General features: G+C 35.4%; 1 protein-coding gene across 49 annotated transcripts in view; it reads left to right on the forward strand.

Moving 5' to 3' along the window:
* Nucleotides 1-16846, forward strand: part of ABI3BP (ABI family member 3 binding protein) — a 285160-nt gene that overhangs the window by 131843 nt on the left and 136471 nt on the right. For 29 of the 49 annotated variants that reach the window (XR_010840794.1, XR_010840796.1, XR_010840793.1 and 26 more), the window contains exons 10-14: nt 6074-6151; nt 7995-8069; nt 8814-8888; nt 9739-9810; nt 10304-10378. Coding sequence is in view for 46 of the 49 variants with exons in the window: in XM_067034748.1 (XP_066890849.1) it covers nt 6074-6151; nt 7995-8069; nt 8814-8888; nt 9739-9810; nt 10304-10378 (375 nt within the window). In the remaining 3 variants the exon portion in view is untranslated. The remainder of the gene's footprint in view (nt 1-6073; nt 6152-7994; nt 8070-8813; nt 8889-9738; nt 9811-10303; nt 10379-16846) is intronic. The other 20 variants (XM_067034768.1, XM_067034776.1, XM_067034788.1 and 17 more) reach the window with 4 other exon arrangements.

The raw sequence follows: 16846 nt of genomic DNA on the forward strand, positions 1-16846 counted from the left end.
CTTGTTTGATGTTAAGTAATCAGATTGTAACAGTTCTAAAAGGTAAGCTTTTACATTCTCCTTAGCTGTTAATTTGAGAACTTCCTGGAAGAAGGAGAAGCAGAGCCTTAATAAGTGGGTAGAAAAGCATAATTAGTGGACTTAGAATTTTGGAAAAATTTTCAAAATTATGCATCACCATTTTATTAAGATATGAACATATTTGCCCATACATCTTTGTGATTTTGTGCAGTTGTTACATTTTTACTGTAAAACATTCATACCTGTTAGTCCTATGGTGAGTTACTTCCAAGAATGTATGTGGACAAGTGATTCTAGGCTTTATTTCTTTAATTTGTGCATCAGACTTGATCACCTCCTGTTTATCTGTAAACCCTGAGACTCAACTCTACATCATCTAAATGCTGTGCTAAAAGCCAGGAAGCTTCCATATTAGTTTCCCTGAGTGAACGTGTGTTTAGAACCAGAGCTCAGGACTCTTGCACTAACCTGTTCTCTGCCCAGAGCCTGTATAATACTTAGCCCCGTGCCTGGGAAAGACTTGCTTGTTCTTCTTTCTCGAGATGGTTGCTTTAGGTGTAAGGATAGGTTGTTTATTTGAGATTTTTCTTGTCTCTTGAGGTAAGATTGTATTGCTATAAATTTCCCTGTTAGAACATCTTTTGTTGTGTCCCATAGGTTTTGGATCATCGTGCTTTCATTTTCATTTGTCACTAGGTATTTTTTGATTTCCTCTTTATTTCTTCAGTGATCCACTGATTATTTAGTAACATATTGTTTAGCCTCCATGTGTTTGTGTTTTTTACAGTTTTTTTTTTCCTGTAATTGATTTTTAATCTCCTAGCGCTATGGTCGGAAAAGATGCTTGATATGATTTCAGTTTTCTTAAATTTACCGAGGTTTGATTTGTGACCCAAGATTTGATCTATCCTGGAGAATGTTCTGTGTGCACTTGAGAAGAAAATGTATTCTGCTGCTTTCAGATGGAATGTCATATAAATATCAATTAAGTCTATCTTTTATAATATGTCATTTAAGCCTTGTGTTTCCTTATTAATTTACTGTCTGGATGATCTGTCCTTTGGTGTAATTGGGGTGTTAAATTCCCCACTGTTATTGTGTTAACTGTCAATTTCCCCTTTCATAGCTGTTAGCATTTGCCTTATATACTGAGGTGCTCCTATGTTGGGTGCATATATATTTACAATTGTTATATCTTCTTGGATAGATCCCTTGATTGTTATGTAGTGTCCTTCCTTGTCTCTTGTAACAGCCTTTATTTTAAAGCCTATTTTGTCTGATATGAGTATTGCTACTCCAGCTTTCTGTTGATTTCCATTTGTGTGGAATACCTTTTTCCATCCCCTCACTTTCAGTCTGTATGTGTCCCTGGGTCTGAAGTGGGTCTCTTGTAGACAGCATATATATGGGTCTTGTTTTTGTATCCATTCAGCCAGTCTGTGTCTTTTGGTTGAAGCATTTAATCCAATTACATTTACGGTAATTAACAATATGTGTATTCCTATTGCCATTTTCTTAATTCTTTTGGGTTTGTTTTTGTAGGTCTTTTTTCTTCCCTTCCTTTTTTCTTCTCTTGTGGTTTGATGACCATATTAGTGTTGTATTTGGGTAGGTTTTTCTTCTTTGTGTGTGTATCTATTGTAGTTTTTTAGTTTGCATTTCCCATGAGGTTTTGAAAAAGCAGTCTATATATATACAAGGTTGTTTTAAGTTGCTGGTCTCTTAATTTCAAATGCAATTCTGATTTCCTGCGTTTGTACTCTCCTCTTACGGTTGCTGGTTTTGACATCATGTTTGCTTATGAATTCCTGCTTTTACTGTATGTTTGTCTTTACCAGTGAGCTTTCCTATTTGTGATTTTCTTGTTTCTCGTTTTGGCCTCTTGGGAAAGAGTTGTTCAGAAGGAGAAGAAAAGGAAGGAGCTGTCCAGTCTCTTACTGATTTGGTCCCTAATCTGTTCATCAAAATTCAAAAACCAGGATTTGTGAAGGAGACCAAAAATGAGCAGAGTTTTTCCCACACCACTGCTGTTGCTTTTTTTAAAAATTGGATTATAGTTGATTTACAGTATTGTGTTAGTTTCAAGTATACAGCAAAGTGAATTAGTTATACATATATATATATATATATATATATATATCCACTCATTTTTAGATTCTTTGTCCATATAGGCCATTACAGAGTATTGAGTAGAGTTCCCTGTGCTATACAGTAGGTTCTTATTAGCTATCTATTTTATATATAGTAGTGTGTATTTGTCAATCCCAGTCTCCCAATTTATCCCTCCACCTCCCTTATCCCCTGGTAACCGTAAGTTTGTTTTCTACATCTGTGACTCTACTAGTGTTTGGTAAATAAGTTTATTTGTACCCTTTTTTGATCCACATATAAGCAATATCATATGATATTTGTCTTTCTGTGTCTGACTTACTTCACTCAGTATGACAATCTCTAGGTCCATCCACCTTGCTGCACATGGCATTATTTTGTTCTTTTTTATGGCTGAGTAATATTCCATTGTATATATACCACATTTTCTTTATCCATTCCTCTGTTGATGGACATTTAGGTTGCTTCCATGTCCTGGCTATTGTAAATAGTGCTGCAATGAACATTGGGGTGCCTGTATCTTTTCAAATTCTGTTTTTTTCCGTGTATATGCCCAGGAGTGGGATTGCTGGGTCATATGGTAGTTCTACTTTTAGTTCTTTAAGGGACCTCCATATTGTTCTCAATAGTGGCTGTACCAATTTACATTCCCACCATCAGTGTAGTAGGGTTCCCTTTTCTCCACACCCTCTCCAGCATTTATTGTTTGTCGATTTTTTGACAATGGACATTCTGACAGGTGTGACTGATACCTCATTGTAGTTTTAATTTGCATTTCTCTAATAATTAGTGATGTCAAGCATCATTTCATGTGCTTTTTGGCCATCTGTATGTCATCTTTGGAGAAATGTCACTGTTGAACTGAAATGTGTTTTGTTCCTTAGTTCTTGGTTTTAAGGACTATTTCCTAAATTTTTTGTTTTGTTTTGTTTTGTGTTTGCAAAGTTCCACCTGCTATCTTAATATCAGTTCAAGCTTTCATTTTCTTTAATTTAGAGAATTAAACAGTTGATTTTTTGGTTTGCTTTGCTTTTTGCTTCTGTTATTCTGATATGAATCACTAAAACTTCAGGATTAAGTGTGATTTTAATGAATTAAAATGCAAATAGTAAATGTATTTTAAAACTTATTTCTAGGGAAGCACCTATCTTAATTTGAATACATGGTGAATTTCTTACACATTGAAGAGACTGATAGGCAGTATGTTTGAAGATGTCCAGTAAACCCATCAAATGTACCATTTTAGACGATGTTACAAATTACATTTTAGATTTACTGGTTTTTATGAAGAGTGTGAGCATAAACAGTTCTTTATACCAATGAAGGAGAAATAAACTTTCCTGAAGTTATTTATCACTGCAATTCAGAAAAGTCCTACTGTGTAGGGGGTTAAATCCTAAAAATAATATCCTCATTCCAGCAGGACCCAATGTGGGACATCAAGAAATTAATAGCTTTTGTTCTAAGAACACATGGTATGAATAATGAGAGAAATAAACAAGAAAGCTAGTAATACACACACCTCCCAGGGACATAAAAAGGGTTTGCCAAAGCCAAGACTTAGCCTGCCAATAATGAAAGGAAACAACTGTGTTGAAAAACAGTACAGAAGAATCAGAGAGGAAAAGGAATTTCCTGGGGTTTAGGCCATGTTGTAATGGCATTTTACTCTGCTGTTACCAAGACCAGTTGTACATAGCTAGTGTAGGTGAATGCTCATGGCTTAATAGGAGTCACAAAGAGACCCCATTCAAGTTCTTTCCCTTCAATCAATTTCTCTCACACCCGAAGGGCCATGTTTAGAAATATGGTATGCCTCTGTAAGGAATTAGTGATGGGTAGAGAATACAAACACCTCTTGGGAAGGTAGTTTACTGTTTTTCTTCATTAGCAGCCCAATTTTAGGTTAATGGTATTACCCCGTAAGGGCATGCATAAGGAGCTAAAGCAAAGCAATTCAGAGCATTACCTGAAAGTCTAGAATCTGGAGGTTAAAATAAATAAATAATTTTTAAAAATAAATAAATACACAGTCCTAGTCAGCCAGGGAAACACCAAGAGTGTAGGATATTACACTGGAAGGAAAGGATTAGCAAAAATAATCCTGAAGGAGAAGAGGACACTGAAAAAGAAGACATCATTGAAAAAAATTACATTTAAAAAAACACAACTTCCTGTGGTACATGCTGAAAATAACAGGACTAGAGCCCATCACAGTTTGTAATCTGAACGTTTTTTCCTGTGCTAACACTCACAGTGGTTCTAAACCAAAGCTGTGACTACAAAAGAAGATGGAAAAAAATGTTGATGAGATTTAGAAATCTAAAAAATAGAATTTATCATAAAATTATACTGGATCTGTTTATTGTTTTAGTTATTCCAGAAAGAGTCCCTTCTCTTTATGTCCTGCAAAATTAATTTGAACAGTGGTATTAAGCATTTCTGTTGTATCAACATGCTGTACAGCTTCATGAGCACAGCAATTCAGAACACACACTTGACTGATAGCTATGGTAAGTACACTAGCACTTGTGACGCCTATTTCTAGCATCTCAAATCACTCCTGAAAATCATAAGCTCTAGGAGTCTATCATATACTTCCATAATACAGATTGAAAATTGATTTGCTTCCATGATCTTTGTGAAAGGGATGACTTTATAAATTGTCTTTAAGTCCATCAGAAGTAAATGAATATTTTGTGCCCATGTTAACTGAAAAGAAGAAAATGGTCTTTACAACAGTGATGTGAACTATAGGAAGAAGTCACAAAATTTACATCCTCAAAGAACTTTGAGAGAACAGATTAGATCAGTAGTTCTCAACAGAGAGCAATTTTGTCCCCTCCCCAGGATATTTGGCAGTGTCTGGAGACATTTTTTGGTTGTCACAGCTGTGGAAGGGTGGAATCCAGTGAGTAAAGGCCAGAGATGCTGCTAAATATCCTACATTTCACAGGAAAGGCCACCATAAAAACAATTGTCCAGCCCAAAATGTCAGTAGTGCCAAAGCTGAGAAACCCAAGAAGTTCCTTACAGCCTTAGGACTCTGAAAAAAATCCCATCTGATTATAATCAGTTCAAGACAACATGATCAGGATATCTCAAAGATGAATGAATTCTTTCATGCCACTAGACTGTTTCAAAATATTATAAGTAGGTCATTGATTCAGTGTGCTAAATAGCCAAATCAAGTTAATCCTAAGAGCATTTTGGAGAATATCTTAATCATTGGGCAACTCTGGTACAGAAGTGTACTTTCTTTGAAAAGGAATACCTAAATTTTAGAAGAAAGTTTCCTGAATAATTGTCAGAGAAAAGAAATAGAATAAAAAAACAGACTTCATTTTTTTACACTGAATTCCCACAAAGACCCCCAAAAAATATCTATGTTAACAAGAGGTTCAAATAAATAACTGTTGGTATTTTTTCCTAACCACAAATATCTTCAAATAACTTACTTTCCTATGTGTGTTATTCATGTTTTTCTAAAACTTTAGAGCCATAGCCTATTATACTTTTTACCATGCATAATAATGGATAATTTCTATTCATTGATTTTAAAAAAAATTAGGGGTGACTGAATATAAAATTCCAGGGAGCATTTGCTATGCCTTACAAGCTGTGCCTTCAGGAAACTGTTTATGAGTCAGAATGACTTGAGAGCTATCCAAGTACTGGGTTGTGGTTTTTTTCCTCATTACAGTGCCAACTTAGATCTTAAAGAATTACCTAGGGTTAATGAGAAGGAATTCTGAAGACTGTCACTACTAATACTAATCCCTGGTAGAAATGCACAATAAATTTATTGACTGCCTAGTGGGAAGGGATAAGAGCAGAATAGGTTTCTTGAAATAGTCTGTTGCTTGATTGTTTTGAGGGAATTATATTTGGACACTCTGTTATGAGGAAGTGAGATAAATTGTTTGTTTTCTGACTTTTTTAGCTAAGAATGAAACCTTGGCACTGCCTGCTGAATCTAAAACACCAGAGGTAGAAAAAATCCCAGCACAGCCCATAACAGGTAATGAGATCCCTACATTATTAACTTTGAGAAAATAAATAATATGTTTTTTCAAATAGTAACTGATTGACAAGCCTGTATTTTTTTTTCAGTGAAGAGCCAGTAGGAAATTCATTTTGATCATAAGCACACAACAGAAGGAGATTCTGGGTCTTTAATGTTTGGAAAAACAGATGCAAAATGAACCATTGAATTCTATAACTGATATGTAATATGGAAGCTGTATTTTTCACTTTAAGTGAAAGTTTTACCACAACATTCTGAAATATTTTTATACTAAGATGTAATACCATGGTTTTGGTGCTTTCCTTTTATAAAAAGACACGAGAGCATTTTTTCATTTCTTCACTTTCACAAGTGATTGGTTTAGCAAAATGCCATTATTCCTCATGAGTCCATAGTTTAATATCTATGAAAATACCTTGCAATCATTTGGTAACAATGTCTCTTGAAGATTAACAATGCTTGTGTAGAAAATACCTAATAGTTCAGTAAAAATCCTTTAAAGAATAAACGCAGTATGCATTTTCCCCAGTTTATCAACCATTACTAACAAACATTCAGCATGTCTTCTATGAATGAACTGCCCAAGTCTAGCCCACTGGGAACACGTTATTACCTGAACTACAGAGTTTTTGCCAGAGCAATACCACTTCATCCAGAGCTCTGTGAAACAAATATTTGGCAAGAATTCCTCCAAATCTACATTTAGCAAAGTAACTCCAATCTAAAGTGAATTTTTTAACCCATAAAATTGCCATAAATTGAAATATCAGTGATATTTACCTTGTACTAAACTCTTGGACTCCTAACTAGTCCAGAGAAAATGAAGATTGGTGGGGAAATAAAATGGCTTGATTTCAAGAAACCTATTCAAGTAGAAATATTTCTGACAGAATAAGAAGTACTTGGTCCTACCTAAAGGTGAGAAATGGACCTTCCATCCCCCACCTTCATGGGAGTTGGAGCAAGGGTAGACTCTGTTGCTGGAATAAGCTATTTGAATGAAATTCCAGGTAGTTTTCTGATTTCAATATAATTAGCCAATACCAAGAAAAGCATTCCCAATTACACTTCTTCTCTTGGCATAGTATCTGATGGGACAGTCAACAGAGTTCTTAGTTCTCTGCCAAACCTTCCTCAGGATTTTCCACTTCAGAAACACTTAGGCAAACACCATAATTCATTATTCAGTGTTACTGTGTTTATTTCATATCCTTACCCTACAAAATTCTGGAATTGTTTAGCTCACAATTCATTCCAGATCTCAGTGATCCTGGTTCTTATTCCTCAAAAACTATTTACCTGAAGGTCATCTTTACCTTTGATCTAGCACTTGAAACAACCCTGTGACTGAGCATTTGAATCCTCATAATTTCAACCCAGTTCCAAGCTTTGAATGTTGACTACAGTTTGGAAGAGAGAAGTCTTAATAATATAATAGTTCTAAATAAATCTTTTTGACCTGGGTCATTATGTTATCTGCCCATTTATTAACTTTTTAATTAAATATTTATCATGTGCTTACTTACTATACCCCAGACTTTGTGCTAAGAAAAAAGGGCAGACCCAAAATTATGATTAATCTGATAAATGCTTCCATGGGGGTCAATTCCACGTGCTTTTTGGAACACATGGAAAGTGGACAAACCCAGAAAGGAAGGGTTGGGAGGAGGTGTCAGTTCATACACAAGCCAGGGAGCCCTTAACATAATTAATTTGAAAAGAATTAGTCCGTGTTAAGTGTCAGTTCTAATTCTAAAGGACAACAAAAGTGCCTTATGGTCTTGAGTTGTTTCATCATTTTATCTTAATTTGTAAAGTCGTCTTTTTTACCTTCCAGTGACTCCTGAATCAGTTCCAAGAACCACTAAACCCACTGTGTCTAGTGCGTTAGACATTTCAGAAACAATACCGGGTAATTCTAAGAACTTTTTTTCTTAAAAAAAAAAAGAACCTCCCAACCCTCATACAAAAGTAACCCCAATGCCTTGGCTTCCCATCCTCCCCACTTTCTTTCCTACCTCACTGGCAGTAGTTCATCTTCTATTTCTCAGACCAATTCCATTAAAGAGTTAACGACATACCTTGATCCTGATGACTAATATTCTAGGCGGCTCTGGATGCTATATGCTAACTGTACACCCTTTTTACCAGTCTCTTGGGAGGTATAGAAAAACAGAATGCCAGCCTTTTAACCTACAAAGCTTGGAGGAGTGAGAGTCTTGACTATGTCTGTGCTTTCCATTTCAGTTGGCTTTTCCAAGCCTTGTGTGTACTAAACTTAAGGAGAATCCCCCAAAGTGTCATACCTTTTTACTAAGAATTTCATGTCATGCAAGTTAGCTGCTTCTTGGCCCAAGAGAATCTAACTTGCTTTATTCTCTTCTCAAAAAAAAAAAAAAAAAAAAAAAGGAGCAGCATGTACATATTTTGTCCTGTACTTGTGATGTTGATCTTCCATGCCACACCATGGCCATTGGAACGTATACCTTCAAATTATAACTATGTAAAACTTTTCTAGGGAAAGCCAGCTATTTCCATGAAAGGCATCAGCTGCCCAATGCACCCTCTGTTATGAGCATGCCTCACATGACATGGTTAAGCCACAATGTCAAATCCCGACTCAGGGAGTTTCTAACTGAATTCTTCTTTATTGCAGTTCTCAGGGGAAGGACCCCCGAAACACCGCAAACTATTTTAATACCTAGGTTTGAATTGCCACTGAGCACTCTAGGTAAAAATTATTAAACACTGCAGCTTATTATTACCTTGGAAATATTATGCATGCTTGAAAGAAGTCCTTAGGCTAATTCATTCAAATTTATCTGCTCACAGAAAAGAAGGGACACATGGCTTATAGAACAATAAACTCTCCAATACCAAGCCCTTAAATGTTATAAATTCTTTATTTTATAATTTAGGATCCTAAAGAGTCTTTCTCTATGACAAATTCTTTGGTAATTTTTCTTGGGGGTAGTCATATTTTGATATTATATTTGATTCTTTTAATTCAACATTATTGTGTCACTGAATAAATTATTTTCTATGTTTTTCCTAAATATCTTTCCACTCAACTGTTTCTCTTGAAAGAGAAGATATATTTATGATATTTCTGCAGACTGCTTCTAGAATTCTTAGAATTTATGTGCAATATCAAAAAAGTTGTTGGGGGAGCTTAAATATAAAGTCATGTAGTTACTGAAATTCTATTTTTCAAAACTATTCAACAGACATTTTCTAGTTCATATGTGTTTGGTGCTTGACTTGAGTTTAAACTTAATGTATCTGAGAACACACGTACGCATAGCTGAAGAAATTAGGACACTAGTTTAATAAGGGTGAAAAAAAGAACCCAAACTCCTCAAATGCAGTGGCTTGATTATACAAAATAGAAAAAGAAGCTGTCTTATATTATCCATCATTGAAACACAGGAGTAAGAAATATATACTACTAACAGTCCCTTACCTTACCTGAGTAATTTGCATTTGTGTGTTTGTTTTTTGTTTTTGAAGCTTGAGATTTTAAAAACCTTTTCTCTTACTTGCACTTCAAGCCATAACATTTCTTGTGTGTTTCATTGCAGCTCCGAAAAGGCTTCCAGAATTTCCTCAGGCAAAAACACCCTTCCCTTTTGAGAAACCTGGGGGCACCTTGGGTAATAACAGCACCTTAAATCTGGTGTTAAGTCGTGGGTGGTGATTGCTTAATTCTGTAGAACACGTTTACTGGATCTTATCTATGGAAAACTCAGCGAACTGCTGAATTCAGTCAACTCAGCCAAACAAGTGGTTGATTTGGTTTAAAAAAAAAAAAGCCAAAAACAACTATTTCTCTGATTGGATTTTTCTACAAATTCAGTAACAATTATCAATCTATTAATTCCATATGTAGCCCATTTAGTGGGTTTTCCGTCCTCAAAAAGGTTGAGAGTATGACACCAAACTCTAGTCTCCTTCTAGTCTCTACTCAAATGCTCTCTGAATGGGTGTATATTGATTTCTTCTTGATATGTGATGATGTTTAATTGGATCAGTATGTGTTTTTTATTTCAGGCTACTGGTAGCCACTTAACCACACCAGCAACCTATTTCTGTCTCTTTATCCTCTCAAACAAATTCTCAGTGAATTCCACTTCTTTTTTCCTGTAGCTTCAAGTCAAAAGCCATGGATTGTGCCTACAAGTAAAATATCTGAAGATTCCAAAATTCTACTGCCTCAAACTGGTAATTGCATTCTTTTTTTAAAAAAATAGATTGGAGCAACAGTATGGAATAACTTCTAGTTTTTAATTTTATAGGTTGTTTAGTTGATTATCCATATACTTTGTAGTAAATGGTAAAGTTATAATCCATTCTTGATGCTTAGATGAATTTCATTTTTTTCAATACAAAAGCAAAGTGCTTTTGCATTTGTTTTAAAGATCTGTGTTTTAATGTCTGGATATACAGTTAGAAGTCTGGCTAGAAGATGAACTGTGAATTGGCTCATTGAATTTCTAGAGATCTCTTTAGTGACATGAGAGCAGTAACAAAAATAAGAATCCCATCGTGATCTAAGAGTATGAATTTAATATTTCCCTTGCAGTTAGATATTTGCTTCTTTTTCAGTAAAATATCCAATGAACATTTGAGAGTTTACTTTGTGCAAGATATTATTACTGAGTCCTAAAATATGTAAACATATTGTGATATAGAGGAAAGACCACAGGTCTTGGCACTAATACTGGACCTTGGTTCCAGTTCTGCCTTTACTACCAACCACGTATTTTAGCTATTTTCCTCTACTTTCCTGGATCCTGGTTTGCTCTTTTGTAAGCTATAGCAATTGGCTTTTTCTCCCGAGAATTCTTGTATTCCAACACTAAAATTGATTGAGTGAAATAGCTTCCTTTTTAAAAAATAGATTTTTCTCAAAGAGTTTTTGCATTTAAGTCTTTTCTTTGATGTCTAGTGGTCAACTAAAGAAAATATACAGCATGTGAGAATTATAAGAAAACCTCACAATCCGTTTTGTGTGATTATTTCTATGATTTTTGTTTTACTTATTTGTATTTTAATTTTGTGAACCTTCTAGTTGTGATTTTTTTGAGTACATATAATTAGTATATAATGTAGTTAGAAGTTCATGTAATGATGTTAAACACACCCCCATTCTGTGGTATTCTCCAGAAAGTCCAGCACAGGACTGGTTTGAGAAAGGATGAGAATGAGCCTACAGACATAGATCTTAGTCAAATGATCCTTTCACTGGTGAGTGTAATTGATTCAGATCTCAGAGAAAGATACAAGGATGGCATCAAAGGAAGTAAGCATGTCTGTTACAGTCCTCCCTAGTTTACTCACGTGGGAAAACACTTAGAAGCTGGTTATAGCTGTCAGCCAATACAGAGAAGCCTTAAATTGGGTCTTTCTAAGCCTTGATTCCCCCATGTCACTGACCCTGAAATTCTAGTTCCATTGCTCAATGTGGGTACAAGAACACCTTCAGAATTCATGTCACCTGAGTCTAAAATCCAGGCTCTGGATGGAGTTTCATACTGAGCCTCTAGTTCTGTTAACACAGAGGCACAGCTGCACTGCAGACTGTGGAACAGTGCTAGTCTGTGGGCGTGTGGGATGGTTTATCTGCTGCACTGTGGCCCAGCAGGCCTGACCCCCACGTCCTTGGCAAGTATTACATCTTCCAAACCAAAGACTGTTGGGGCCCACTGAGTTAGTAGAACACTTACGTCCCTTTTATCTCTCAACTTCTGGACTATAAACACAGGGCCTATAAGGTCTTCCTGGTTTCTCTTGAGCAGCCTCTAGATTTTTGGTGTTTATGATTATTTAAGCTCAAACCGACCAAAACCTCCAGGAAACCACTTATGAAATTTCAATGCCTAGGATATGAATTATATATAAGCCTGAATTGAAGCAAGCTTTTGGGGGGTTGGGAAAATATGTTTGCAGGTGAATGTTGTAGAGTTACAAAGAGACAAAGATAGGTGAGATTGGAAATCCCAGTAAAAGAAAGGTTCCTTTTGCCTTAATTACAGAAAAGGAATATTCTGGTTTTGCCCGGTGGAGTATGAATAGTTGCTAATGCCACAGGAAGCAGTTTCATTATTCAGCTGCTTCCCTCCTGCTAGGGCCACCTTAGGCTGCCAGAGAACTTCCAAAAACTGTCGACTGCCAGCCGTCTCTAGATGAAGTGTGTGGGCCTGTCATGGGCTGTAACAGTTCAGTAGGTATGATTACAGGCATAAGCATCAGCCACAGAAACTTCCTAGCCTGCCCTTACAAAACTGAATTGTTATGACTGGGCTACTTGGTATGATGTTTGGAGAGAGAGCATTGGCATCACCAGGGAGCTTGTTAGCAAAGCAGAATCTTGGGCTCTACTTCAAATCCGTTGAATCAGGATCTGCTTTTCAACAAGATCTCCAGGTGATTTGTATGAGCATTAAAGTTTAAGAAGCACTGCCTTATCACTGTAGTCTGTAATACTTCACATGGTACAAATAAGAAGCATCGAATGTGGTCAGTTATAGGACAGGAGGCCTGAAATCAATGTAAAATTGGTTTCTTAAAGTGGGTAATTAAGTATTTCTTGTTTCTGCTAATACTTTTAACACTCCCATCTACCTCTTGTATAAATGTTCTGTGGCATCTTCCTAATGTGTTAAATTTCAAATTAAATGTATCATATGTGTTACTTGTGATTTAAAGAGTTGGTATATTCACACAAACCTTTTATTCATTTCAGCCTTCGTTTCTCAATTGATTTTGTGTGAATTTACACAGGCACTAAGTTTCTATTTCCTATTTAGTTTCAACATATATGATTATTATATTTTCCAGTTACTCACATGGCTTCCTAATGCATTATTTGAGAATTAAGAAGAGAGAGAGGCAGAGATAGTACTTGAATGCCAGTCCATAAAATCATTGTTCTCGTTTATAGTTGTTACATCTTTTGAAGAAATGATATATTTCAGCTGGTATTAATGACATTATTATAGCAAAATGAACATATTTCATTTTCTCCGTTGGCATGCAATGTGTCTATATTTACTATGTCAATTACCTTCAGCCAAAGACCACCAGGAACACACCTGTATTCGAACAAAGTTAGGTTTATTTACTTTTTGTAACAATGGTGAATGCAGACCATGAGGAACTGTGGATCTGTTAGTAAGAGGATGTTATAGGATTTAGTCTTGTGTTAGGTGATTCTGGGGAGTGTTTAAGGAAGCGAAGCTTTCCTCTGAATTGGATGCTGTCTGAAAATGGGAATAATCTGTGACAGAATATCTTAAGAAGTCTTAACGAGAAGGCAAGAAAAGAGGAGTGAGACTAAAGCTGTGATTGGTAAAGATATTAGCCAGAATATGAGGACAGTAATTTTTGTGTTCATGCGTTTGTGTCCCACACAGTTACAGAATGGTCTTGTTTTTGTCTTGGTCCATCTTTGTCACCAAGTCAACTTGTCTGATGTTGATGTTCTTTTCAATTGTCGATGTTCCATAGGTGAACACAACAACCTAGCTGTGAGTGCCTGGCCAGCACCTGGATGCCAGGGGCTGCTTGATTCTTTATCAACCATTTAACGTGGTTTATCAGTATCTTTTGTAAAACTCACTTTCCTTCAACATTTACTAGATTTGTTTTCCACATTTACTTCATACTCTATATCAATGCATGCTCTTAAAAAGATTTCTGTATTACTTTTGTCTATAAAAAGCTATGTGAAAATTCTAACTTGCATGTCGAATATTGAAATCATTTCAGTAGTTGATGGCAAGAGTGGGACAGGGTCTTTGGAATTTGGACTGTCCTAGGAAATCTGAGAAGTGCAGTCATCAAACATATTCTTCCCTACTTTCAGTCTATTGGCCCCAATCCTTCATTAGGGCTGCATTTTGTGATCTCATTATTTGGAATTGTACTTTGTTTAAACCTTCTGTAAAGTATGTTCAAGTAGCATTGACTGATTTTGCTTTCCTTAGCAAATCCACCTTTTCTTAAAGTACAGAAAGGAAATTATAAAAATCTGCTGTTTAACTATATGCCAGAATGTAAACTTATTTATGAATTCTATATTAAAAGAAAGTAGGCCATATTTTAGAAATACTTAAGTGCTTGTAACAATCATTCAGAAAAGTCAATCTTTCTGATGAGGCAATAGAATTGGTCTTATGTTCTACTGGAAGGTAGCCAGTAGAACATGGTTGGAGAAGGAGGATAGAAATCAATGTTTTGTTTCTGGCTTGCTAATGCTATCAGTGTTAAGCATCCTTAATTTACTTGGTCATCCCCTTAAAAGATCATCATTTAGTACCAGGAGGGATTTGAACCTTACTCAAATGAAAAAATGGTTTCTTCATATAACCCAAGATGATCCAGTGTGTTTATTTGCATCCTTAGAAAACTCTCCAACCTGTTCTTCCCCTAGCATGCCCAGACAAACTGACTTTTCCCTCTAATTGTACAGTAATTTATTACTAAGATGACAGTTCCCTCTGGCATAATTATTTCCCGTTGAGCAATAAACAGTTATCTTTAGAGACTTCCCTTGAGAGAACTGAGGATGGTCTGCCTCAGTCTTTTCATTAGAATCCACTTTGGGAGCTCCCTTTAGGAGTTCATTACTAATTATTTTCAGTGTTTCATTCTTTCAGTACTTTGTAGAACTTTATTAAATTGCTATATGCACTTAAGCTCTATAAATTATTTAAAGCCTTGAAAGCTGAAGTGATCAGCATGCCTGAGGAGTGGTATACTGGTTGGAAAGTTTCAGCCACAGGTGGTTTGCTCACATTGGTTGAAAAGAGGCTGAACTCTACATTTGGACCTTATTGTCTTCCTATGAGGTGTTGATTAGTATAGATCTGGCCCACCTGACTGAATTAAGCCCTAGAGAGGAGAAAAAATAGGAATAAATGGTGGTGTTGATGCTTTGAGATCAGGAAAATAGAATTTAAGTATAGCAGATGGTTTACAGATTTACAGTGGCCTCTTAGAGATTTACAGCCTCAGCCTTTGGTTTTGCTTCATGAGCATTTTCTTGCAGGCAATGTATTCACAAATTTCAAGGCCAACCGGAAAGGTATTTTATTTTTCCATGAAATGAAGAGAGCTTTATGTACTTATTTAAATGGTACTGAGAACTCTGTGTGTGGTGTTTATAAATGCTTTTCTTATCCAGCTACTTATTGATGGTCCTGTTGTATTTTCCCCTTGTGTCTTTATATGTGTGTTTAGGATTCTATTTCCATGGCAGGGTATGGCCACACAAGCATATGGCAGGTAATTGTGTGGTAGAGGGAGAGATTTGTGTGCACACATATGTGTGTTATAAAATAATTAAAGTATCTGTTCACTTATTCTTATCTATCCTTACTAAGAGCATAAACTACCCAACTGTCAAACTTATTGTCATTTGTTCATTGTAATGGAAATCTTGCTGATTAATTCCATTGAGTCTTCCCATGTACAAGGCTCTGGGGTAAACCTTGAAGTCCATAAAGAGCATGACAGGCACAGTTTCTACCCTAATGAGGTCACGAGGTCTTTCATCTAGAATTTATGTTTAAAAAGTAGTCTTTATACATATGCAGTCGAATATTATTCAGCCATAAAAAAAAAAGATGGAATAATGCCATTTGTAGCAACATAGATGAACCTAGAGATTATCATACTAAGTGAAGTAAGTCAGACAGGGAAAGACAAATATCATATGATACCACTTATATATGGACTTTAAAAAATGATACAAATGAACTTATTTACAAAACAGAAATGGACTCACAGACATAGAAAACAAACTTATGGTTAACAAAGGGGAAAGGGGGTGAGGAGGGATAAATTAGGAGTTGGGGATTAGCAGATACAAACTACTATATATAAAAGAGTTAAACAACAAGGTCCTACTGTATAGCATAGGGAACTATATTCAATATCTTGTAATAAGCTATAAGGGAGGGTGGGAGGGAGATGCAAGAGGGAGGAGATATGGGAATATATGTATATGTATAGCTGATTCACTTTGTTATAAAGCAGAAACTAACACACCATTGTAAAGCAATTATACTCCAATAAAGATGTTTAAAAAAAAACTATAAGGGAAAAGAATCTGAAAAAATACATATATATGTATATATATATATATATATATATATACATATATATGAACTACTTTGCTGTACACCAGAAGCTAACACATTTTAAACCAACTATACTTCAATAAAAAAATAATAAATTTAGAAACAGTCCAATAAAAAAGTCTTTCACATAGTTATTAATATTCATGGAATTTTACTAAGATAAATTGATGAATTCTTGATCATTGTAAAGGCCTTGTCTGTGCGCCATCATATGTTTCCAGAGCAATATCAAAGTATTTTTATTTTTATTATGGAATTTGCATCTAAGCAGTTTTTTAAAAGTAAAAATAAAATGTACAACCAACAAAACATAATTTAGCAATGTAGTTTTAGGAAGTTATAAGCAAATGAGAAAATTGTAGTGTGGCTTATTTCATATTATTTTTTTCTCTGAACAATATAAAACTAAAATTTAGTTATCGTGATTATAAGCCATTACTGTTTTTTGAAAGAAGCTCAAATTGCTTTTTATAGCCTTTGAATTGAACTGCCTATTTTACTAGCATTAGACTTATCCTACAAATTTTGGTCCCATTTATATTCT

This window comes from Kogia breviceps, chromosome 5 (assembly GCF_026419965.1).
Source record: "Kogia breviceps isolate mKogBre1 chromosome 5, mKogBre1 haplotype 1, whole genome shotgun sequence".
Classification (NCBI taxonomy): Eukaryota; Metazoa; Chordata; class Mammalia; order Artiodactyla; family Physeteridae; genus Kogia; species Kogia breviceps.